Below are 25,556 nucleotides of genomic sequence, written 5' to 3' on the forward strand. Positions count from 1 at the left end.
GATCTCAGCCTCCTGAGTAACTAGTATTACAAGTGTGAGCCACCAGTGCCCAGCCTCAGTTTTCTTAACTTCATAGGCTATGCATTGCATGTGACTAAATTTCCTTTTCTCCCCCACCTCACTATCCTCTTGGTTCCTCTACCCAGGGGGCTGGTTTCTGTCAGGGCCACTGGGACTGAACCTGTTTGTAGATCTGAGTTGACTTCATATTTAGGTATATCCTTTGTAACATCAAGACTCTTCCCCCCTCTTTTTTTTAACCTTGAATTTTTGAGTAATTCAAAGCTGGAGTAAAGTTGTAGGAATCGCACAATGAACTCTATAAATCCTTTCCTAGATCCATCCATTCATTATTGTTTTGTCCTAATTACTGAAGTTTTCTTTTTCTTTGTGCGTCAAAAACATTACATACCTTTGAGAGTAAGTTGCAGAGCTGACAGTCTTTTACTGGGAGTCATTTCCCCAGTATGTATTTTCCAGGAACAAGGATGCCTTCTGGTGGTGCTGTGATATAGATATTATGATATCGAAGCCAGGAAAGTTATACAGTATTGAATTTCCCCAGAGGTTCCAACTTCTACAGCAGTGTTTGCTCCCAGTGAGAATGCTTATAATGTTGATGTTACTGTCAGGGCGCTGGAGGAAGTTAGGCAACCGGGAAAACAGGTTGCCGCTGAGAAAAACCACGACAATGAGTCAATCATTCTTCAAGTGCACTGGCCTAAGATTGATCAAATTGGCAAAACAAGCTATGAGCCACAAGTCCCTGCCCACTACCAGTTCTGCTTTTACCCCGCCTATAAAAGCTCTGCTGCAACTACACCCAGGGTGAACTCTCTGATCCTGACCAGGGAGTTCACTGGGGAATGTACTCCAGTATACTTTTCTGTCAAATCTTTTTATTCCTCTCTGCGTGGTCCTTTTCTCTCCTAAAACCTTACAGTTACAACCATGGTCTTCATGGCATTGATACTTTTGAAATGAGTTTGGTTTTATAAACCATTTCATAGTTTGGGTAGATCTGATAGTTTCCGTGGGGATTATTTCAGTGTTATATGTTACCACCCAACTTCATGGCTTAAATGACAATAAACATTTATTATTTCACAATACTTCTGTGGGTCAGGGATTTGGGATACTTGAGCTGAGTGGTCTGGCTCAGTGTTTCTTAGGAGTGTCAGCCAAAATGGTGTTTGGGTCTTTAATATGACTTCCAAGATGGCAATTCTCTAGGCTACATACAGAATGTGCTGGTGGACCCCAGGAAGGTTGAATTGCTTGTCAATAGACTCTTCTGCAGGGCTACTTGAGTATCCTTACAAGATGGCAACGGGCAAGTGGAGTAAGAAAGGAAATAAGGAGGAAAGATCTAGTTCGTGTGTGTGTGTGTGTGTGTGTGTGTGTGTGTGTGTGTGTGTGTGTGAACGGGCAAGTGGAGTAAGAAAGGAAATAAGGAGGAAAGATCTAGTTCGTGTGTGTGTGTGTGTGTGTGTGTGTGTGTGTGTGTTTGTGTGTGAACAGGCAAGTGGAGTAAGAAAGGAAATAAGGAGGAAAGATCTAGTTCGTGTGTGTATGTGTGTGTGTGTGTGTGTGTGTGTGTGTGTGTGTTTGTGTGTGAACGGGCAAGTGGAGTAAGAAAGGAAATAAGGAGGAAAGATCTAGTTCGTGTGTGTGTGTGTGTGTGTGTGTGTTTGTGTGTGTGTGTGTGTGTATCTGTCCTAGGGCTTGAGCAGCTCTGGGCCTTTGAGCTGTCCCTTAGCTTTTTTGGCTCAAGGCTTACCCCCTTCCACTTGGGCCACAGCTCCACCTCTGGGCTTTGGGTGGTTAATCAGAGATAAGAGTCTCATGGACTGTACTGCCTGGGCGGCTTTGAGCTGCTGTCCTCAGATGTCAGCCTCCTGAGTTGCTAGGATTACAGGCATGAGCCACTGGTACCTAGTTTATCACCTGGTCTTTAAAGTCACCTGTCTTGTCTGCTGTTCTTAAATATGTTTACGCATTTTAGAATGTTCTTCTCTCTGAAAGATGGAGTTTAAGCTGGGCAAAGTGGCTCAAGCCTGTAATCCCCATTACTTGGGAGGCAGAGATTGGGGGATTATGGTTTGAAACCAGCCTGGCCTCCACTAAAAAAAAGTTTCCAGGACTCCATCTCAACTAGGCAAGGTGGTGTGTTCCTGTCATTCCAGTGACAGAGGGAAGCACAAGTAGGAAGATCGCAGCTCAGGCCAGCTAGATACAGAGTTGAGACCCTAAGGTTTGGCTCAACTGGTAGAATGCCTCCCTAGAAGTGTGAAGTCCCGAGTTCAATCCCCAGTACTAGAGCTGAATTCTTCTCTCTTTGTGTGTGGATGCTGTGTCACATGAGGCTTCCCCTGCTCTGTGCCACGTGACTACGTGCATGTATGAAAAGCCCGTTGTGCATGAGGGTACATGGGCCCTGGTGAGGTGCTGGCCGGTGTGCCCTATGGCTTTAGGATGTTAGCATTTCCATACTTGCAGCTTGGGATAGCTTTTCCTAGCAAGGGCTCTGGGAGCAGCAGGGTGGCTGAGGAGACCTACCTGTGGCTCAATAAGCCCAGTGTGGCTGTGCAGCTGGGCCATAGCCAGGGAGCTGGGATCCCGCTGCAGAGGCTGACCTGGGTCTTGGGGTACCCTAGTAGATCCTGCCGGGGAGGAGTGGAGGAGGAGTTGGGAGGAGAGAACTTGTCCACGGGAGGGAGAGCTAGATGGGGAGATGTGATCCAGGGGTCTTCATTTATGTTCAAGTGGTCTCCTGAGTTTCCCATGGTACAGAGAACAAGCTAGAACTTTGTAACAGGATCCTGGAATCCAGACATCTCAGCTAGATCCATACAAATCCCTGTGCTCTGAACCAACCAATTTACCCCACCTAGCTGAGTGTCATCTGTAAAGTGGGAGCAGTAAACTAACACAGGAAGTGGTTTGCTCATTCTTCCTTGACCACCAGGATGACTCAGGGTCTCACACTTGCCTTGTTCTACTCCTGTGGACTCACTTGCCCAGCCTTTAGGAAGTGGTTTTAAAGGTAAAAATTAAGCTGGGTACTGGTAGCGCATACTTGTACTTGTAGCTACTCAAGAGGCTGAGATCTCAGGATCTTTGTGGTTTGAAGCTTGCCCTGGCAGGAAAGTTTGTGAGACTCTTACCTCCAATTAACCACCAAAAAAAGCCAGAAGTGGTGCTGTGACTCAAGTGGAATGCTATCCTTGAAGCTGAGGGACAGTGCCCAGGCCCTGAGTTCAAGCCCCAGGACTGGCAAAAAAAAAGTTATAATTGTTATAAAAAAGAATCCTTATCTTAGAGATACGTATCTCCTCCCTCTCAGGATCTGCTGGAGAGTTCCAGGTCCCTTGGTCTGAGTGCCAGGATCATCTCTACGGCCAGCTTTCCTGACCATACTCCAGCTTTTACATAGCCACAGTGGGTTTAATTACAAAGTCTAAGATATACAGGATCTGCTTTAAAAATGTCCTGAGATATGGAGTATATGGTGACATATTAGCTGTGTTTTGACAACCACTGGTGCAGGGCAAAGGGTATCTAGAAGGTTCTCTTTGTACTTTGAAATTTTTCATAGTAAAATGAAGGGGAAATGAGATCAGAAGTAAGTTGCACAATAAAAGTTTCTCTCTGGGGTTTTGGAGGCTGGGCTCATCCAAAATGTCACCTCTAAGGGGCCCTCCCACGTTACCTATGCTGCAGTTGTTCCTCTTCCCCTTTCCTACTCCCCTCTATCATTGCTCTATTCTGTACCTTGTTCAGAGCATGAAGCACTTCCTGCCTTGTTTTGCTTACTTGTATTCTCCTCCTGACATGAGGTCCATGGAGCAGGGGCCTATCTGGCGTATAGTAGGTGATCAGGAAATTGCTGGTAGGCTACCCATGTGGTAGACAGTAAGTTCCTCCTCCTGATGTTTAGCTTTGTGTCTCCTCTCCTGTCCCTTTCAGCTGTCACTCCAGTGTGAACAGTGAGGCCTTGCTTTGGCTGCTCTTCAGTATTTATCTTCTCAAATAGCTAGCTGATCTCTTAGACAGTCTCCACCCACCCTGAGTCCCCCATTTGATCACCAATCACTTCTGGCTGATGATTTCTAGGCACTGCACCTTATTCCCACGATACTGGGTGTTCATTATCTCCCACTGAGGATAAGAAGCTGGGTCACCCAGGGAACTTCAGTGCAAAGTGCCAGCCAACTACAAAAAGGGAGCTCATTGGCTCCTGTAACTGTCAGCTGGCCGTGCCCCTATGGGCTGCCATTTAATGGAGCACAAAGAGGTTGGGTCCTGGGCAGGTGGTCAGTGCCTTCTGCAGAGCCTGTCTCAGAACATTCTTACTTTTCACTCATAAGTCTAATTTGTGCTTTGAGGGCTCCACCTGTCATGAGGCACAGTCACTGCCTGGCAGGTAGGGCTGGACACAGTGCTATGTGATAAATACTGCTGGTGGCCTCTGTCGAGGTGGGGGACCAGGTGCTGAGCTTCTCAGCTCCTAGGAGCACAGGGCTGACTGTTGGTGAAGAAGACAGGGAATACGTCCAGTGGAGAAGGAACAGTGGGATTGGGATTGGAATGGAGTGACGGGGCGCTGTGAGGTGGTGGGTGGGTGACAGTTGCCCTGTCTTCCGCTTCTGCCTAATTTGCATGTTGCTCACATCTGCAAATTGCTTTACAGCTTTAAAGCAGCATCTCATAGACAAAAGTTATTGAATGTCCTGGTTGCAGTCTTTCTTAGGATCTGATGGGGCCCTTTGTGGCACACAGGATACTCTGAGAAATCCTTCAGCAGATGATTTCCCAGTCCCTGAGGGGATACCTGGGGACATGACCCCTGTCTCCATTACTTCATCCCCAGCACCAGCCTAGGCTGGGCTTTTCATTTCTGAAGGTGTGTTGTATTTGCAGGTGCAAAGAGAAGAAATACGATTTTGAGAATTTGCCCAGGACATCTGTTGTCATAGCATTTTATAATGAAGCCTGGTCAACGCTCCTTCGGACAGTCTATAGTGTTCTTGAGACATCCCCAGACATCCTGTTGGAAGAGGTTATTCTGGTGGATGACTATAGCAACAGAGGTAAGCCCCAAGCCCTGGCTTTCTGCAGGGCCTGGCCTTGGCAATGGGGAGGTGATGGGTGGGAAGGCAGGGCCAGATCAGACAGGGCCTTGGAGTCCACTATAAATCATGGACCCCAGTGGAGAGCTGTCAGCATGCTTCAGGGGACTAGAAGGTCCATTTCAGCCTGATATGATCCCATCTCCCCCCCCCCGTCCCCCTGTTACATCCCCCCCCCCGTGTGCTCTGTGGAGAATGGCCATTGGTGGGGTGGGATGGGATGAGGAGGGAACTGTGGAGGTAGCGGGGGAATGTCTGTAGCGACCCCCTGCCCCACCTTGGCTTGGTTGGAATTAATGACTAGTGTGTCTATGGGATGATATCAGCCAGTGGATCTGGAGTTGCTGGTCAAGCAAGGGCCACTGAGATTAATGAGGGAGCAATGTCAAGGATCTAACAAAAGGTAGAACTGTGTGGGCATTTTTTCCAAGCCAGATTACCATCACTTGGCTACCTGTGAGGTCAGCAACTGCTGTTAGTCTGTGGGCGCATGGAGCCATGTGTTTGTGTTCTAGTTGGTATGGGCATAGGGCTGTGCTTTTAGATCCCACAGGGGAAATAGAACTCTGTGGCACCACATGTCTGATGTGAGCATTGATGGAGGTGTCAGGGCCTGACTCCTCCTCAGGCTTTCTCCACTTCCTCCAGGGAGCAGGGTGTTATTCCTATCTTCCTGGTCCAGCTTGGCCCCTCATGTCTGGTTAGAGGGTCATACCCTTTCTCCTGAAGGGCACTACCTGTAAATTCCCCCACATCCCACAAGGCAGAACATGGTTGTCTGGTCATACCTAGATGCAAAAAATGCTGGGAAATGTGGCCATAATCCTGATGACTGAGCTCAGCTAAAATTCCTGGGGAGAGTGGCAACTCGGGGGACACAAGGCAATGTCCTTGTTGGCTGAGCTGGAGTTTGGTATGGTGTGGAGACAAGTAGCCAACTGAGCCCTGAGCCACTGTGTTCTGGGTCACTGCGTGGGTTTGAATCCCTGCTCTAACACAGAACATGGCCCAGGCAACATGAAACAATCCTGGCACCCCCTCCCCCCCCCATCCTGAATGTGAGGCCTTGCACTGCAGCTGGTTGGGAGATGCGAGGAAGATTACCCTGTTATTCCTACCACCAGGTTATTTGCAATTATGGTTGTGATTTAATGTCAACTGATGAATTCCTTCAAATGTCAAGGATCCTTAGAGAAATGTTTTCATCAACATTGAAGCAACCTAAAATATTTTGTACAGTTGTCCCCGTCACTGATGGATGAGGACTTGAGCTGAAGCCCATGTTGATATGAGAAAATGTTCTCTCATTTTCTTTCTGCCTGAGTGCAGTTACACCTGCTTTCACCTGACCCCTGGGGATGTTAATCAGCCTCTGTCTCTAAGGCGGGAGAATTGGAGGCCAGTACTGTGTGGCTTTTTTCTACTCATCCTCCTCTTTTGCAAGCTGGCATGAATGTATCCTCCTAAGTTTGTTTTTGTTTGTAGATCTGGGGATTGAATACAAGGCCTTGAATATACTAGGCAAACACCTACTTGAGCTATACCACCAGTCTTGTTGGCTTTGAGCTTAAGACCTTCCTTCCTTAGCATCCTGAGTAGCTGGGATTATAGCCATAAAGTTTCACCAGGCTCTTGATAAGTTATTGATTAGTTTAATATGAAAGTGAAATTGCATGGACAAGTCCTGGGAGGTAGATTTAAGCCTGTCCAGTCTCAGCCAGATTTCCTAGGGTCAAATAATGGCTCCTCAGCTTTCTTGCTCTGTGACATTTAGGCAAATTACTTAGCCACTCTGGCCCCAACATTCTCATCTGTGGAACAAGATAACTCTAGTGCTTATCTCAAGGGATTCTTAGGGGGATTGAGTGGGTTATCCATAAATCTCTTAGATGCACATGGCCTAGTGAGACCTCTTTTCTTTTATGTGCTATTACTGTGGCTACACATACTAAGCTGTAAGGTCCTCCTCACACAGTTTCTTCTAACATAATGACATCTAACATAATCACTGGTGTATTAGCCAGCCTGTCATCACTCTAATAAAATAGCTGACACAAGTTACTTAGGAAGAAGAAAGGGTTTCTTCAGCTCTCAGTTTTGGAGGTTCAGGGCATGGCACCTGTAAACCACTCAGTTCTTGGCTTCATCACATCATGGCAGGAGTGTGTGTGTGTGTGTGTGTGTGTGTGTGTGTGTGTGTGTGTGTGTGTGTGTGTGTAAGTAATTATGTCTGATTATGTCTGGAACCAGGAGCAGAGACCAAGATCGCTTCATCATATCATGGCAGGAGTGTGTGTGTGTGTGTGTGTGTGTGTGTGTGTGTGTGTGTGTGTGTGTGTGTGTGTGTGTGTGTGTGTGTGTGTGTGTGTAAGTAATTATGTCTGGAACCAGGAGCAGAGACCGAGATCCCACAATCTCCTCTGAAGACACTCCACAGTGACTTAAGCATCTCCCATTAGGCCCCCACCTTCCAAAGTTCCTCAGCAGCACTACCCTAAAGATGGATCTTTAATTGCAGCAATCACAATAATACCCCCTGAGGGGATGCATGCTGTCTTTCTATGTAGTATTGTGATTGGATAGTTCATGGTTGTTGATGTTTTAATGTTCCCAAGTCAGGCTATAAAGCAACATTTTGGTAGCCGCTTAATTCAGATATATTCAGGCACTATGCCATTCACCCTTTAAGGTGCATGATTCAGTATGCAGATGTTGGTTGGGGAACAGATGAGGGTTCTAGAATTCTCCACAGTAACAGGCTCCTCCAGCTATCAGTGACCTTCCAACCTTGGTTCTGGGTGAAGTGACGGAGTCCAGCAGGAGGTCCTGACCCCGCTGCTCTCTGTTTATTTTCCCAGAACACCTGAAGGAGCGCTTGACTGAAGAACTGTCAGCCCTGCCCAAGGTGCGCCTGATCCGTGCCAACAAGAGGGAGGGCCTGGTGCGAGCCCGGCTGCTGGGGGCCTCCATGGCCCGGGGCGAGGTGCTGACCTTCCTGGACTGCCACTGTGAGTGCCACGAGGGGTGGCTGGAGCCGCTGCTGCAGAGGTGCGTGAGCCACCCACATGAGGAGGGAAGTCCCCTTGGGTGGACACAGGGACTGTGGCTCATTGAGTCAGATCTCCTCAAGTCCTGTTAACTCCTGTGAAAGTGCTCAGAGCACTGCAACCTGTCGGAGGCACTGTGGTTCTGTTGCTCTTACTGCTCCTTCCTGTCTAGTCATTGTAGAGGACCTGAGGAACATCATTAATCACTGGATTCTTATTTTAAAATTTTTATTGTTATTATAAAGATTATGTACAGAGAGGTTATAGTTAGCGTAAGTCAAGTAATGAGGACATTTCTTTTTGGACCAAATCACCCCTTCCCTTGCTCTCTCCTTGTTTTCCCCTCCTGTTCCCCACCCACAAGTTGTATATAGTTCATTTTCAATGTAGTGTCTAGTGAGTACCACTGCTGCATTTGTTGACCCTTTGTCCTTCCATTTCTGTGCCCACCCCCCTTTGCCCTCCTAAAGAGATAAGTGAACAAACAAGACAAAAAGAAGAGAAAGCAAAAACAACAACAAAGAAAAAATCCTCGTTTCCTTTTCCATTTCCTGGATAAATATGTAAAAAGTTGCCATCGCCAGGAGCGGGTGGCTCACGCTTGTAATCTTAGCTACCGAGGAGGCTCAGATCTGAGGACTACAGTTCAAAGCCAGTTGGACAGACCCTTACTTCCAAAAAGCTGGAAATAGAGCTGTGGTTAAGTGGTAGGGTACTAGCCTTGAGTGAAAGCTAAGGGAGAATATGAGGACATGAGTTTAGGCTATTAACACACATACACAAAAAAGTTGGCATCATATAGAATCATGCTCCTACAGATTACCTGTTTCTATGTATTTCTTTCAAGCAGGGGTCAGTTCACCATTACAGCCAGTGTACACAATGCCTTGGACTCTTGAAATTTGAAGGAACCCACAATATGTTTTCCTACTTGTTGAGTGTTTTCCTACTTATTTGTGGTACTGGGGATCAAACCAGGATTTTGAGCATACTAGGCAAGTACTCTACCACTGAGCTACCTGAAGCTTCCACAAAAGTGTTTTTAAGGTCAAAAGGAGAAAAATGAACATCATAATGGTTTTGTTTTGTTTTGCCTATACTGGGGTTTGAATTCAGGACTTTGTGCATGCACAAATTGATTTATGCCTCTAGCCCTTTGTGCTTTGGTGTGTGTGTGTGTGTGTGTGTGTGTGTGTGTGTGTGTGTGTGTGTGTGTGTGTGTGTGTGTGTGTGTGTGTGTGTGTGTGTGTGTGTGTGTGTGTGTGTGTGTGTGTGTGTGTGTGTGTGTTGGTCTTGGGCTTGAACTCAAGAGTTTAGGTGCTATCCCTGAGCTTTTTTGATGTGTGTGTGTGTGTGTGTGTGTGTGTGTGTGTGTGTGCTATCCCTGAGCTTTTTTGATGTGTGTGTGTGTGTGTGTGTGTGTGTGTGTGTGTGTGTGTGTGTGTGTGTTGGTCTTGGGCTTGAACTCAAGAGTTTAGGTGCTATCCCTGAGCTTTTTTGATTGAGCCACAGCTCTACTTCGATTTTTTTTTTTTTGATTAATTGGAGATGAGTCTCACAGACTTTCCTGCTTGGGTTGGCTTTGAACCATGGTTCTCAGATCTCAGCCTCTTGAGTCTAGAATTATAGACATGAGCCACTGGTGCCTGGCTTCTCTGTTTTTTAAAAAATTATTATTTATTATTATTATTATTTTTGGGTCCGGTCGTGGGGCCTGAACTCTGGGCCTGGGCGCTGTCCCTCAGCTCTTTTCACTTGAGCCACAGCACCACTTCCGGCTTTTTTCTTTTTTCTTCATGCATGCAAGGCAAGCGCTTTACCACTGAGCCACCTTCCCAGCCCTCTCTGGTTATTTTTGAGATAGAGTCTTGCTTTTGTTTTTGTTTTGTCCCCAGGTACACCTGGATCCCAAACCTCTTTATTGACACTGTCCATTAGGTCTATTATGGACAGTGTCAACAAAATAGCCTTGTTCTGTTGGGATAGGGTCTCAGGAACTTTTTTCCCCAGGCTAATCTCATAACATCATTTTCCCTGTCTCAGCCTCCTGAGTAGCTAAGATTACAGATATAAGCCACCAGCACCAGCTGGTATATAATAATGAATCTAGCCTTGATTTTATATGTATTTATATATTAGTAATAACAAATACGTTATTTTTATTTTTTGGGGGGTCCGGTCGTGGGGCCTGAACTCTGGGCCTGGGCACTGTCCCTCAGCTCTTCAGCTCAAGGCTAACGCTCTATCATTGGAGCCACAGCGCCACTTCTGGCTTTTTTCTTTTTGCTTATGTGGTGCTGAGGAATCGAACCCAGGGCCTCATGCATGCAAGGCAAGCGCTTTACCACTGAGCCACCTTCCCAGTCCCAAATACGTTATCTTTTTAACTGGAGGAAGGTTCCATGAAAGCCATCGTGTGGCTCTGTCCTTATACCCCATTCCCTTCACCATGGGGCCTGATTCTCTTCTATTTGTTGCCTTCCACCACTTCCTCCAGTGTCTCAGTTTTTCCACAGGCTCCTGATTGTGCATGGGGAAGGCAGGACCAGGCTGGCAAACCAGTAACCCTCCTGGAGGGAGAGGATGGTGCAAAGGTTTTTGTCTGTTCTTCCCTTACCGGGCAGACCCAGGGTCAGGTCACCTTGCCAACATTCCCTCAGGAATCTTTACATTAACTCTGTGTAGCTGTTAATCCAGTGTGACCAGGATGTCAGAGGCTTTGAGGCCTTGGTGAGGGAGGGGGTGGGATGGCCTAAGGGCAGGAATTAGGACAGGATTAGAATTTCTAACTGCAAAGCTGACCTTTTGATTGGGGTGTTTAAATAACCATTTCTTTTCTTTTTTCTTTCCTTCTCTTTTTTCTTCTTTTTTCTTTTTTGTACTCCTATTGGGTCTTGAACTCAAGGGCTTTTGCTCTCACTTGCCTTTTTCACTCATAGCTGCCACTACTCTAACCACTTCAGACAGAACTCCACTTCTGACTTTTTAGTGGTTAATGGGAGATAAGAATCTCTCAAATTTGTCTGCCCAGTCTGGCTTTGAACCACAATCCTTAGCTCTCAGCTTCCCAAGTAGCTAGGATTACAAGCATGAGCCACCAGCACCTGGTTGAGATAACCTTTTCTTGACCTTAGGATGGTAACTGTGATGAAACCTGAGAAATTGAAAGTTGGCTTGTTTTCGAAGTTACCTTTGATTCCTCCGGAAAGATTCAAATTTAGCCAGAATGTCTGTAGAGAGAGAAGATGGAAGCCACGGGACTTCCCCAGTGTTCCCCAAGGAGGCCCCTGCCAGGGCCTGACGTGGCTGCAGACCCCTGAATAAGGGAAGCAGCCCTCTGACACAGGCATGGAATCTTCTCATCTCCTGGCTGTCCTGCCAGCCGTCCAGGAGGAAAGATGGTCTGTGTTGGGTGTTGGCAGGATCTACGAGAAGGAGTCGGCGGTGGTGTGCCCTGTGATCGATGTGATTGACTGGAATACCTTCGAGTACTTGGGCAATTCCGGGGAGCCCCAGATTGGTGGCTTCGACTGGCGGCTGGTGTTCACGTGGCACGTGGTTCCTGATCGGGAGCGCATGCAGATGCGTTCCCCCATCGACGTCATCAGGTCAGGCTGCTTCCAGGGACTCATGTCTTTGATCCTTATCACATCTGATGACAGAAGTGAGGCTTCAGAGGGATAGTCAGTGGCCATCTTTTCCCTTCCCTCCCGCCCTCCGACTTTCCCCACAGACACCTCCCAGGGTATATGCTTATTTTTACCAAATACTTTTGTTATGAAAGTAGATTTTATATCACTACATTTTAATTATATTTTTTTATTTTAACTTTTTTCATGGCAATCCCGGGGATTTTGAATTCAGGACCTGGACGCTGTCTTTGAGTTTAAGTTTTTGTGCTCAAGGCTAGAGCTTTACTACTTTGAGCCATAGCTCTACTACTACTACTACTACTTTTTTGTTTTTGGTCAGTTCTGGGGCTTGAACTCAGGGTCTGGGCACTGTTTCTGAAGTTCTATTGCCGAAGGGTAGCACTCTACCATGTGAGCCATAGCACTATTTCTTTTTCTGTTTATGTGGTACTGAGGAATCGAACCCAGGGCTTCATGTATGCTAGGCAAGCACTCTACCACTAAGCCACATTTGCAGGGCTATAGCTCTGTTGTGGTTGGTTGGTGTGTGTGTGTGTGTGTGTGTGTGTGTGTGTGTGTGTGTGTGTGTGTGTGTGTGTGTGTGTGTGTGTGTGTGTGTGTGTGTGTGTGTGTGTGTGTGTGTGTGTGTGTGTGTGTGTGCTGGTGCTAGGGCTTTTGAACTCAGGGCCTGAACACTGTCCCTGTATTTAGGCTTTTTTTTGTAGTTAATTGGAGATAAGAGATAAGAATCTCATGAACTTTCCTGCCCAGGCCAGCTTTGAACCATGATCCTCATATCTCACCCTCCTGAATATCTAGGATTACACGTGCCTGACTAATTTATTTTAATTTTTAAATTGGGGTTTTACTTTTCTTTTTTCTTTTTTTGTGGAGCTGGAGATTGAACCAGGGCTTCACAGATGCTAGGCATATATACCTGTTTCCTATTCCTGTTTCCTGTTATCTCAAAGCATCTCAGTGATATAGCACTTGCTGAGCATGTGTGAGGCTCTGGTTTTGAGTTTCAGATCCACATAACAAAAATGAGTAAACAGGTGGGCAATGGTAGCTTACACCTATAATCCTAGCTACTCAGGAGGCTGAGATCTGAAGATAACAGTTTGAAGCCAACAGGAGCAAGAAAGTCTGTGAGACTCATATCCAGTTAACCACAAAAAAACCAGAAGTGGAGCCATGGCTCAAAGAGGTAGAATGCTAGCCTTGAGCAAAAAAGAGCTCAGGAACACCACCCAGGACCTGAGTTCAAGCTCCATGACTGACAACACAACAAAACAAAGTGAACAAATGAAAGTACATGGGTTTCTCCTACCCTTGAGCCCTTATCCATTTTGGAGTGCTATTCCCTTCTCCAATTGGCCAGCTCCTCTTCTTCCTACAGAACTCATTTCCTCCAGGAACCCTAGCCCCTCCCTCCCTACCCTTTGCAGTCTTCTGAGTGCCCATGAGGGCATGGGCCATGATAGGATTTATCTGGTATGGTGTCTGTCTATGAGCCGCCCAGAGAAGGGCCTGTGGGTACATCTGTGCCTCTGGTCCCATCTCAGTGCAGGTCAGGGCAAAACTGGTAGAGAGAGAGAGATAGATGAATGGACCAGAGGGTTAGAGGTGGGAAAATGGCTTAGCCAGATACCTATGATGTTTTCCTGTTGCTTATACTGAAATACAGATCTATGCTCTTCTAGGTCTCCAACAATGGCTGGGGGACTGTTTGCTGTGAATAAGAACTATTTTGAATATCTGGGGTCTTACGATACAGGAATGGAAGTTTGGGGAGGAGAGAACCTTGAATTCTCCTTTAGGGTAAGTATTCCAGTCATTTCTTTGGCTTCCTTATTAATCTGTTCTCTCTGTCTCTGTCTCTTTCTGAATGACAGGATCCACTGTAAGATCCACTATAAGATCCACTGGTAGACTTTTTCTACATGGTCAGTTCGCCCAGAGAGCCTGCCTATGATAGTGATGTGTGACACATCTCTTATAAAAGTTTGCTAATTTTCTTTATCTGTTTACAAAACATGCTTTTGAAGCTATAGAGTATAAAGGGTCCTGCATGTTGTATACTTTTCCTTTCCAGGTCAACAGAAGGAAGCGAGACTGGGGAAGGGACTGTGACTTGGTCAAGGTCACACAGAGTTAGCAGCACAGGCCCCTATGTTGTTCCTCCTCTTCTTGTCTGCTGGAGTCTTTACTTGAGTGTCTTGAAGTGACCTCTTCCTTAGCACAGTGCTTTCCAAACTTGGACACATATGAGAACTGTTAGAAAATGTGTTAAAGAGGCCAGAGTCCCAGGAATTTTACATTTTTATGTCACTTAGATCTTGGGCCTGATGTGGTGGTGTACAATCATAATAATCCCAGAGGCAGAGGTAGTAGGAGGATGGTTCAAGGCTAGCCCCTTTGAAACCATGATTTGAAAAATAATCTAGAGGGGCTGGGAAGTTGGCTCAGTGGTAGAGCGCTTGCCTTGCATGCCTGAGGCCCTGGGTTCAATTCCTCAGCACCACATAAGCAAAAAGGAAAAAAGCCGGAAGTAGTGCTGTGGCTCAAGTGGTGGAGTGCTAGTCTTGAGCTGAAGAGCTGAGGGACAGCGCCCAGGCCCAGAGTTCAGGCCCCACGACCGGACCCCCCAAAAAACAAAAAAAACAGAAAAATAATCTAGAAGCAAGAGGGCCAGGGATTTGACTCAGGGTGTGGACCACTTGCCTACCAAGTGCAGGTCCTGAGCTCCATCTCCACAACCACTGCCACAAAAATAAAACTCTTTGGTCTTTAATAATATTTTATCTATTCATGAGATTTTCCACAGAGAACTCAAAACTGTGAATTATAAACAGCAAATACAGCCGGGGTACCACTGGAGGCTGAGATCTGAGGAGTGCAGTTTGAAATCAGCCCTCGGGCAGACAAATCTATGAGACTCTTATCTCCAGTTGTCCAATAAAAAAAGCAAAGAATCCAGATTTAGTTTAGTTGTAGAGCATCAGCCATGAGCAAAAAATCCAAGCAAGAGCATCATAGACCTAAGTTTAAGTCCCCTAAACAAAACAACAACAACAAAATCCTCCAAATGTGACATTGATTTGTGTTGTCCTTGCAAAAATGAGGTGGTCATGTCCCTTCGACGGCTGTGTCATTGACTTTTGGTTGTCCCTCTAATGGTCTTTCTACCTCTTTCTCAGGTGTCAGGCTGCTCTACCTGCTTCTAGAAGCTCTTCCTCTGTCCCTTCCAACTCTCCCCTTCCTTGCTGCTTTCCTATCTTCTGTGGCTAGGCGATCAGGTAATCAAGCCTCCTTTTATGTGCGGAGTAACTGGGTTGCCAGCAAGGTCTCTGTGGACCTCCACAAAGCAAGTGCATGAGTGTTAGAGCACTGGTAATGGACTTCGGGGTCTTGGCTCTGATGGCTTTTGTTTGTCTTTGGCACTGCTTTCTTGTACTTTGCTTGTCTCCTGTGTCATGAGAGCATGCTGGGAAAGTGGCCTTTGTTCCCACGGAGACTGAATGTGACTTCTGTGGACAGACTTCTCTTCCACTCTGTGCACAGATCTGGCAGTGTGGTGGGACCCTGGAAATACACCCCTGCTCCCACGTTGGCCACGTTTTCCCCAAACAAGCCCCCTACTCCCGCAGCAAGGCTCTGGCCAACAGCGTCCGTGCGGCTGAAGTGTGGATGGATGAATATAAGGAGATCTACTACCATCGAAACCCCCATGCTCGCATGGTGAGTCCCAGCCATCACATACCCTGTGGCCTCATCAGAACGTTGCAGCCGATTCTGGTCTCCCCAACATAGTTGATTCACTTTCTGAAATAGTGGGACACACTAGATCTTAGGATATGAGCATGAGAAAACTTCATTCCTGCATTTGCAATAATCACATACAGTCAATTCATACTACTTCAAGTAGCCAACATGGAGTTCGTGCCATTACTCCCAAGGGGAAGGGCAGGGTTAGGTTTCTGCTGGACTTACTCATGATGGTTTTGTCAACCAGTAAATACAGTTTTATGCATGTTTAAAGATGTTTGAAGCTGGGCACTGGTGGCTCACGCCTGTAATCCTAGCTACTTAGGAGGCTGAGATCTGAGGATTAAGGTTTAAATCCATCCCAATCAGGAAAGTCCGTGAGACTTGTATCTCCAATTAACCAGCAAAAAGCCAGAAGTGGAGCCATGGCTCAAATGGTAGAGTGCTAGCCTTGAGCATAAAAGCTCAGGGACAGTGCCCAGGTTCTTAGTTTAAGCCCCAGAATCATCACACACACACACACACAAACACTGTTTAAAGAGTTGTGTATTATTTAATATACATCATTGACTCTTTCCCATTGAACCATGATCAAGAGCACAGTAACTCATGCCTACCGTGCCCACCTGTGTTTTTGCCATAAAGCATATCACAATCTTCTTGTCCTTAGGAATACAAGACAACACTTCAGCATTATGGCTTGGGAGTGGTTTTAAAAGTAAAGTCACAGCTGTATTCCTAGCTACTCAGGAGGCTGAGATCTGAGGATCAAGTTTCAAAGCCAATCCAGGCAGGAAAATCTGTGAGATGCTTACTCCAAAAAGGGTGAAATGCATTGCACCCAGTAGACGATGAAAATGACCTGTATTTACAGTGTGCTGAAACAAGAGGCAGACTGTTGTCTTTTATCCTGCTTAGGATCGTAAACATGGAACAAATTTTGTTTTTTTCCTGTGAATGTCAATGGGTATTTTTTGGGGGGTTATAAATAAGTTTTAGCAGGTAGATGAATTTGTATATACAGCATCAGTAAAGCTGGGGGCTCGACTATTACGTCATAGCCAGTCTGGCTTCTGTCATGTTGCGTGCCAGGTAGGGTTATACATATTGTGACATTCCTCTTTGTAAGCAGCATGACTGCATCCACAAGCTGTGGGTGGGAGCTAAGGACCAGTTCTGTAGGTGAAAGTTATGGCTCAGTGTCCTTGTCTTTTCATTGAAAGTCTTTGGTCTCCCCTCAGAGTCATCTTCCTACTTCTGATGAACTGTCCAAGAGCTCCAGTGGCTTCTTCTCCCCATTCCATTCCCAGACAGAGACCTAGAGCATGGCTGGGCCACACTGACACCTTTCCTTGACATGTATGATGCTATAGAAGATGGAGCAGGGTGCATCCTGACAGTGTGCCAGTCCACCTCTTCTCTGCTGCATGGTAGAGGTGTCTCTGTGGGTGCTAAGGTTTCAGCTCTGTTGCTTTGCTCCCCACAGACCCCACCATACAGACCCTGGACCCCCGTGGCCCAGCACACTGTAGATGCTCAGGAAAATCAGGGTGCTGTTTGGTAGTGAGTGAGCATCAGTGAAGTCCGGCTTTGCTAGGAAGCCCTGGAACCTGCAGGGACTCACTGTGCTGTGGATTCTCAGGAGCCCTTTGGGGATGTGTCGGAAAGGAGGCAGCTCCGAGCCAAGCTCCAGTGTAAAGACTTCAAGTGGTTCCTGGACACCGTGTACCCAGAGCTGCGCGTGCCTGAGGACAGGCCTGGCTTCTTCGGGATGGTGAGCTGTGCAGCCGTGGTGGCTTGACATTCTCACATCTGAGTGATGGGTGCCGGGAAAGAAAAACTCCTTCTTGGGGACTATAGCCTCCTCCATTCCCACGCCCTTTCATTTTGTCATCCCCTGTGCTTCTACTCTCCATGAGTATCTGGGTTTAGGATCCAAAATGTCAGATCTGGAAGTTGTCTGGACAATTCCAGTGTAAGTGTGAGCCTCTCATGTTCTAGATGAGGAGGAGGCTGAGGCTTCCTCCATGTTCCCACATATTAGTTTTTGCTGCCACCTTATGACCAGTTAGTAATCCCCAGCTTTGGAGTGCACAGAGGCAGGGGTGGGGGTAGGAGAGTCACATCCAAAAAAACAAATGTTTCTCTAATGAGATCAGCTAAGCACGCCTAGTGTATTTGGGTGTTGTTGCGAATCACACAGTCTTAGAGGGGCCTCCTCTCTGCTGTTTTGCTCAGAAGCGCTGCAGTTCCATTCTGGAAGTCTCCAGTAAATGCAACAGAATGTTCAAACATAACAGAGATGCAGAGAGAGTGGTTTGAGTTCCATCTCTGTACTTCTAGAATAGTCAAGGTTGGGGTTTTCTTGCCTTACTTCTTCCCCGTTCCTCCATGCTGTTTCCTCTTTATAATTTTACCCCTATGCACTTCATTACACATCTTTGTAAATTTTGCATATTATGTACAAATCTGCAGACTATTATCATATGCAATCAAATAAACACCAATTTCTTTCTATCTGGTTCCAATTAATATGCCCATGAATTTTCAAATTTTCTCTTCAAGGTAGTCAGATTCCAGTGGAGATCCAAGCAAAGATCATATGTTGTGTTGGGCTGTGGCACCTTATTTCCTATTTTTTTTTCTTTTTTTAAATGATACTGAGGTTTGAACTCAGGGCCCTCATGCTTGTTAGACAAGTGGTGTACAGCTGAGCTATACCACCAGCTTGTTTGTTTACTGATTATTTTGAGATAGGAACTTGCTTTTTTGCTCAGACCTGTGTCTGGACCACAGTCTTCCTGTTTTATGCTTCTTGCTACAGTTGGAATGACAGACACACACTATTTCATCTAGATATTGATTGTGATGGGTCCTGGGCCCTGTCCCTGAGCTTTTACTCAAGATTGGCACTCTACTACTTGAGCCACAGCTCCACTTCTGGCTTTGTGCTGGTTATTTGGAGATAAGAATGTCATGGATTTTCCTACTCAGGTTGTCTTCCATCCTCAGATCTCAGCCTCCTGAGTAGCTAGGATTACAGGCATCAGCCATCAGCACCTGGCCTGAGATGGGGTCTTACAAACTATTTGCCTGGGCTAGCCTGGAATCTCAGCCTCCTGAGTAGCTAGAATTACAGATGTGAACCACTGACACCTGGTTGGTTTCTAATAATACAATCACAACTACTGCTTTATTCTAAAATGTATTTAAAATAGTTTCAAGACAACAGTCTAATCCAGGTATGGTATCATAGACTGTAATCCTAGCTACTCAAGAAATGTGGACAGGACAATCATGATTTTGAAGCTTACCTTGGCAAAATTAATGGTCTCATTAATATCTCAAAAACAAAAGGGTTGCTGGGTGCCGGTGGCTCATGCCTGTAATCCTAGCTACTCAGGAGGCTGAGATCTGAGGATCGCGGTTCAAAGCCAGCCCGGGCAAGAAAGACCATGAGACTCCTATCTCCAATAAACCACCAGAAAACCGGAAGTGGCGCTGTAGCTCAAGTGGTAGAGCGCTCGCCTTGAGCTGAAGAGCTGAGGGACAGCGCCCAGGCCCAGAGTTCAAGCCCCACGACCGACCAAAAAAAAAAAAACAAAAAAAAACCAAAAGGGTTGCTGGGTGCCGGTGGCTCATGCCTGTAATCCTAGCTACTCAAGGGGCTGAGATCTGAGGATCACTGTTCAAAGCCAGCCCAGGCAGGAAACTCCGTGAGACTCTGATCTCCAATAAATCACCAGAAAACCAGAAGAGGCGCTGTTGCTTAAGACTTAGAGCATTCGCCTGGAGTTGAAGAGCACAGGGATAGCACCCAAGCCCAGAGTTCAGGCCCTGGGACTGGCAAAAAGAAAAAAAAAAAGGGTGAGGAGGCTAGGGGTAGAGTGCTTGTCCTGCATACTCAAAGCTCTGGGTTCAAACTCCAGTATAGTATTACAATACACTGTACACTGAATGAGAATTAAGATTTCTTTGCTCTGATTGTTAAATACATTTTACTAGCAAGCATTCTTTGCTCTGAAGTCATTTTTTTTCAAATTCTTTATTGTGATTGATTACATAATTTCCCAAATTTCACAGTATTGTGGGATAGTGATGCTTAGTTAAAGTCACAAACACATTCTAACTTTCATGGGGCAAATTGTCTATCATGGCCTATAACATTTATGAGTTCTTTGAACTTTGCAATACAGTTATTTCTTCTGAAGTCATTTTAAAAATCTTTTTTCTTTGTATCGATAAGTCACCAGCTTGGTTTAATTAGTCTTTATTCTTGGTTCAAGGCCATAACCTCAACGTACTTGGACCAGTGCAGCACTAAGGCTGCTGCTGAGAACTAGAGATACAAGCTTCTCCCCTCCCTGCTCTCCCTCCCTCCCTCTCTCTTTTCCTCTCTCCCTCTCTCTCCCTTCCCCCTCTCTCTCTCTCCCTCCCCCCCTCTCTCTCTGTTCCCCTCCCCCCCCCCTCTGTTTTTCCCTTTCTTTGCAGGTACTGGGGCTTGAAAGAACCTTGGCTCTTTCCCTTAGCTTTTTCAAGGGTGGAGCTCTACCCCTGAGCCACAGATCTACTTCCAGCTTTTTTGGTAGTTTATTGGAGATAAGAGTATCCCAGACTGTCTTGCCCCAGCTGGGGGACAAGAATCTCAATCCTCAGATGTCAGCCTCCTAAGTAACTAGTATTACAGACTTAAGCCATCTACACCTAGTGAGATGTGAGGGTTTTTTTTGTCTTGAAAATGGTCAGGTCTCAGATGCCCAGGTTCAGCATCTTCTGGTGGAGTAAAGATTCCTGCATTGTGCAGAATGGGAGAACATGGGGAGACTAGGAAGTGTGCTGGGCAAGAAGGAGGGTCCCCTGCCCCAGCCCCATTCTGCACTCTGCTATTCCCTCCCTCCCTTCTCACGGAGCCTTGGGGTGGGAATCTGTTAATCCAGTAGAAATCTAGATGGGAATTTCACCTTTGTGTTTTGTTTAGCTCCAGAACAAAGGACTAAAACGACACTGCTTAGACTACAACCCTCCTGATGAAAACCAGATTGAAGGGTACCAGGTTATTCTGTACCCTTGTCATGGGACAGGCCAGAACCAGGTAGGTGTGTGGACCTTGGAAGGGAGAGAGGAGGGCAAAGCTCTGGGTTTGTGCTTTTTAAAAAAAAAATTAATACTTGACTTTTTTCTGAGCTTGATGGTTAGCTCAGTGGTAGAACACTTCCAGATGGGAGACTCCAGATTCAGTCCCCAGCACTGAAAAATATTTTTAATTAGATTTTTTTTGCTTTAGAAGTAATATGCACTCATCATAGAACATGGGGGAAATATAAAATAAAGAAGTCAGAGAGACCACTATTAAAATGAAGATGTATTTCTACCCAGGTTTTAGGTTAAACTTTTGATATCTGTATGCTTTATAATGCCATTAACTTGATCATACTTATATTGGTCCATGACTTTTGAGAATATCACTCCTGATAGCCTCTTATTTTTTCTTAAGTGCTGGGGATCCACCCAGATCCTGTACATAACATGTACATACTATTGCCATTTGCTTGTGTGTCTATATTTCTGTTGAATTAACTGGTTGTTTGCCTCCCTATTTTTGCCATTGAAAATAACTCTGACACTAACATCTTTGGTCAGAAAGAAGGAAGAAAAGCAACAGCAGCTCTGCATTTTTCCATGATTCCCTTGGAATCGGTTCTGAAATGGAATTCCAGGCTTTGATACGTAGCACCACACTGCAGAACAGTGTTGATGGAAGTTGCCTGAGGTGGAACTTTCTAGATGGAGTGGTACAAGTCAGGCTGGGCAGAGCAGGGTAGGGCAGGCTCAGCTAGGGTTATTTGGGAACCAGGACAGCAGCCTGGGCCAGGAAAGCAGGTAGACCTACCAGGGTGAGGCTCTTGGAAGAGTCAGGGAAGGGAAAAGGTGGTTGTGGAAGTGTAAAAGCTTTTCTGCTGAGGAGTGTCAAGACACCTGAAGACAGGGCTGAGAGTTTTCTTCTACTCAGTGCCAGTCCAAGTTCACTGACCATAGCCATCTCATGGTCTTCAATAAGCTTCCATAATTTAGACCTCTGTAAACACCTTAAGTCAGTCAGGCTTGTTGGCCCTTTTTACAGCAGTGTTCCTTCAAGCTGGTCTTCTTAGCCTTACCTACCCTGATAGTACTCTATAGGGACCTGCGTTGGAGTAGGGTAGACAGGTACCTTGTCAAAACATACAAATATTTGCCAGGTGCCAGTGGCTCATGCCTGTATCCTAGCTTACTGAGGAGGTTGAGAGCTGAGGATCAAGATCAGAATCCAGTCCTGGCAGGAAAGTTTGTGAAGCTCTTATCTCCAAGTTACTATCAAGAAGCCAGAAGTTGAACGACATAGCTTAACTCATAAAAGTGCCAGGTTTGTACAAAAGAGCTAAGAGATAGCTCCTAGGCCCAAAGTTCAAGTCCCAGTACCAGCCCTTCCCTCAACAAACCCCCAAATTCCAGCTTCCTACGCTTCATCATCTCAGATAGAAGAAACCCTGACACCCTCTGTGGAAGGGGTTAGGGGCAGAAACCAGAATTTGCCCAAGTGCTGTAGGTAAGTTCTAGGTATACCACATCAGGGAATAACTGACATGTATTTTCCACCCTGATTTTAGTTTTTCGAGTATACATCCCAGAAAGAGATACGCTATAACACTCGCCAGCCAGAGGGGTGCATTGCTGTGGAAGTAGGAACCGATGTCCTCATCATGCAGCTCTGTAAAGAGACTGTCCCCGAGAACCAGAAGTTTATCCTTGAGGTCAGTAAGTGCCAACCTAACGGCCATTAGCCTGGGCTGTTGAGGAGTGTGAAGTGTGTCCCAGTGGATTGCAGGCGTGGGGTGCTCTGGGAGATGAGGAACTTGCCTTTGACCCTGAGGAGGGGGTCATAGTGTCAAGGTACTCTACACCAGGAGACATTAGTGCTTTTGTCTTTTGACCAGGAGCTGCAGAACTCTTACATATGGGTGCAGATGAAATGGGGTTGGAATGAAGTGACACAAACAGCCAAGGAGTCAGGATACAAGTTCAAAAGCAGGTTATGAAGTCACTGCGCTTCTCTGAGCTTCATTCCACCCATGACATGATTATAGCAGTTTTTCTCACTCTAGTGAGAATGTGATATGAAATGATCTTTGAAACTTGATCAGAAGCATATTTGTCTTTGGAAGTTGCCAGCCTCCTCAGAGATTGTTGTTACTTATATATGGTGTAATAGCCAGGAATATATCTCTGGGGCAGAGCTGGCTTTCCAAGTACCTGGATTTGGAGTAGACCTGGAAGGCCACTGTTGTTACTAGGTTTCTAGCAAGCCTGTGACAGAATTTTAAAAAGTACTTGAAGAAATAAATCCAAAGAACATAATTTGACAAAACATTAAAGTCTTCTGTTAAATGGGTGAGTCCTAAGTACATCGGAGTTGGAGTGTGTTTCTCGTAAGAAAATGTTCTAATTAGCAATGGAATTTGCTGTCTGCTCAGAAGAGCCCACCACTGTAGGGCTATTTGGTATAAGAAAATTAGAAGGAAAAATACTACATATACCTCACAAATCTGTGGTTCTCTTTCTTCAGCTCTTTCTCCCTGTGGTGTGCTCTCAAGGAGAAGTAATATAAGCTAGAAGCAATAAAGTTGGTTTGATCAAACCAGCGTAATACTTTTTTCCATGAATTTCAGTGACCTTTTAAGGAGAAGTGCATTTGTTTAGAAAGAAGGGCAAATGGTTGCTTTATCTACTTTTCAGTTCTCTGATGGCCTTTTAGGAATGCTGGGAAGGCTTTTTTTTTCAGATTTCTGATAATAAAATTGTTTTGTATCTACTTTTGTTTTGGAGGCTTCTCTTCCCTTGGAACAGGCAAGCTATTCCTTCTGCTTTTTTGCTGCAGATTCTTGATTAAGTTAGTCATGGAGAGACAAGGGAAATAACAGGGCTGGGGAGAAGCTTATCAAGCTAGCTTCGCCAGAGTGAGGAGCTAGAACAGCAAAGGAGGCCGTTACAGAAGGCCATCATCCTCTGTGTGGGAATTGGCCATCATAGAGCCAGCCCTCTGCTCCTTACCCATCCCAGTGTCCAGGTCAGGCCAGTGGCCAGACTTGCCCTCTCTCACCCAACCAGCTTGTGGCTGAATTGGGACTTTGGCCAAGTTTCGTGGCTCTCTTTAAATACATAAGAGATTTGTTGACCTCAGAAGTTAAAGAAAAGATCTTTGCTCTGATTTCTTCAGTAATACTGTAGGAATGAGCTAGAAGTTCTGACAGATGCCCAGAGGAGCCAGCAGGTGGCACCCTTAGCCCCACACTAGTGGGCTGTACATGCCTGGTTCTCCTGGTGCATGTGCGTGCGCGCGCGCGCACACACACACACACACGCACAGTGACTGTCTTGAGTTGACATTTTGCATGGAAAATACTTAGCTAGCAACAGAGTTTTTTAAATGATAAAAACCACAACCTAAGCTCTTCAGAACCTATTTGAAAAGAGATTTTTTCCTGAGGAGCCATGTGTAATTGTCTTGAACATCCATTGCCTGTTATCATTTGTAGGATGGTTCCTTAGTTCATGAACAGTCCAAGAAATGTGTCCAGGCTGTGAATAAGGATTCCAGCAACAGTTTTGTGCCACTCTTACGAGAATGCACCAACTCCGATCATCAGAAGTGGTTCTTCAAGGAAAACATGTCCTAGAGCAGCCCTGTGCCAAGGAAGATGCCCATCAAAGGCCCGGACCCTGTGACCAGCCAATACTCAGCCATGCTGGGGCCAGAGCCTACCACACACAGACTGCTGTCCTTTTCCAAGGAAATCATTTTTCCATTTGTGAGGATGTTGTTGGATTTAGTAAAATGTGAATAAGCTTTGTACTGATTTTGAAAACTTTTTAAATGTTTGGCTCAAACCCCATTTTCCAGGAGTAACCATTAGATGTTAACTCTTGGTACTGGGAAAATTAAAGCCTTATATTATTTTTCTATCAGAAGACAGATTCTACTGATGTGCCTTTTATTATCACTAGCAAAAAAAACCGCTAAGTATTTTACATTGGTGGATTCCCAGGTACAAAGATATTTGTGATTACACAACTTGATCAACCCTTGGTTTGGGATAGGTTGGCATTTTCTCAATGTGGAGAGATGGACACTAGCAATGTTGTGATCATTTCTGTAGGCCATCGAGATAGATCATGTTTATTATTAAAGGATTTTTTTCTTGTGCGTTGCTATTACAGTTAGAATGCTATAATGTTCTTGTTGGCTGAAGGAAACTATCCGAAGTTGAAATATCAAGGAAACAATATGATTTACCCAGATAACATGAACTGGAGAGTAGACTAGTAGCAATGCCTAGTGGAGGGTTGTTGGTTGCTTTTAGTAATTATTTAAAGAATGTTTTGCGAGGCACTAGTACTGAGAAGGCTGAGATCTGAGGATTGAGATTGAAGCTAGCCTAGGCAAGAAAGTCCATGAGACTCTTACCTCCAGTTAGCCAGTGAAAATCCAAAAGTGGAGCTATGCCTCAAGTGGTAGAGTGTCATTGTTAAGTGGAAAAGGTAAGGGACAGTGCCCAGGCCCTGAATGTAAACCCAGTTCTGGCACACCTGCACGCGCGCACACACACACACACACACAATGTGTATATACTTTTTTTTTTTTGTCGGTCATGGGGCTTGAACTCTGGGCTTGGGCACTGCCCCTGCACTCTTCAGCTTCAGGTGAGTACTCTACCACTTGAGCCACAGCGCCACTTCCAGTTTATTGGAGATAAGAGTCTCACGGACTTTCTTGCCCAGGCTGGCTTTGAACCGCTATCCTCAGATCTCAGCCTCCTTAGTAGCTAGGATTACAGGTGTGAACCACCAGCGCCCTGCTGTTTATATCCTTTTTAAATTACTGTCATGCGGTAGAGTCAGGGAAAAGTTTGATGTTCTCTATGAAGTCCTTTTTCAGATCAATG

General features: G+C 45.7%; 1 protein-coding gene across 1 annotated transcript in view; it reads left to right on the forward strand.

Annotated features, from left to right (window-relative positions):
• The window catches only part of Galnt12 (polypeptide N-acetylgalactosaminyltransferase 12), a 34,346-nt gene extending 9,524 nt beyond the window's left edge, over positions 1-24,822 (forward strand). Inside the window, exons 2-10 of the mRNA XM_070010555.1 lie at positions 4,924-5,093; positions 7,991-8,180; positions 11,602-11,787; positions 13,515-13,632; positions 15,376-15,552; positions 17,222-17,353; positions 20,558-20,671; positions 22,224-22,367; positions 24,150-24,822. Of these exons, the coding sequence (XP_069866656.1) occupies positions 4,924-5,093; positions 7,991-8,180; positions 11,602-11,787; positions 13,515-13,632; positions 15,376-15,552; positions 17,222-17,353; positions 20,558-20,671; positions 22,224-22,367; positions 24,150-24,290 (1,372 nt within the window). The 3' untranslated portion in view covers positions 24,291-24,822. The remainder of the gene's footprint in view (positions 1-4,923; positions 5,094-7,990; positions 8,181-11,601; positions 11,788-13,514; positions 13,633-15,375; positions 15,553-17,221; positions 17,354-20,557; positions 20,672-22,223; positions 22,368-24,149) is intronic.
• The last annotated feature ends 734 nt before the right edge of the window (positions 24,823-25,556 follow it).

This window comes from Dipodomys merriami, unplaced genomic scaffold (assembly GCF_024711535.1).
Source record: "Dipodomys merriami isolate MVZ:Mamm:240054 unplaced genomic scaffold, mDipMer1.0.p SCAF_11, whole genome shotgun sequence".
NCBI lineage: Eukaryota > Metazoa > Chordata > Mammalia > Rodentia > Heteromyidae > Dipodomys > Dipodomys merriami.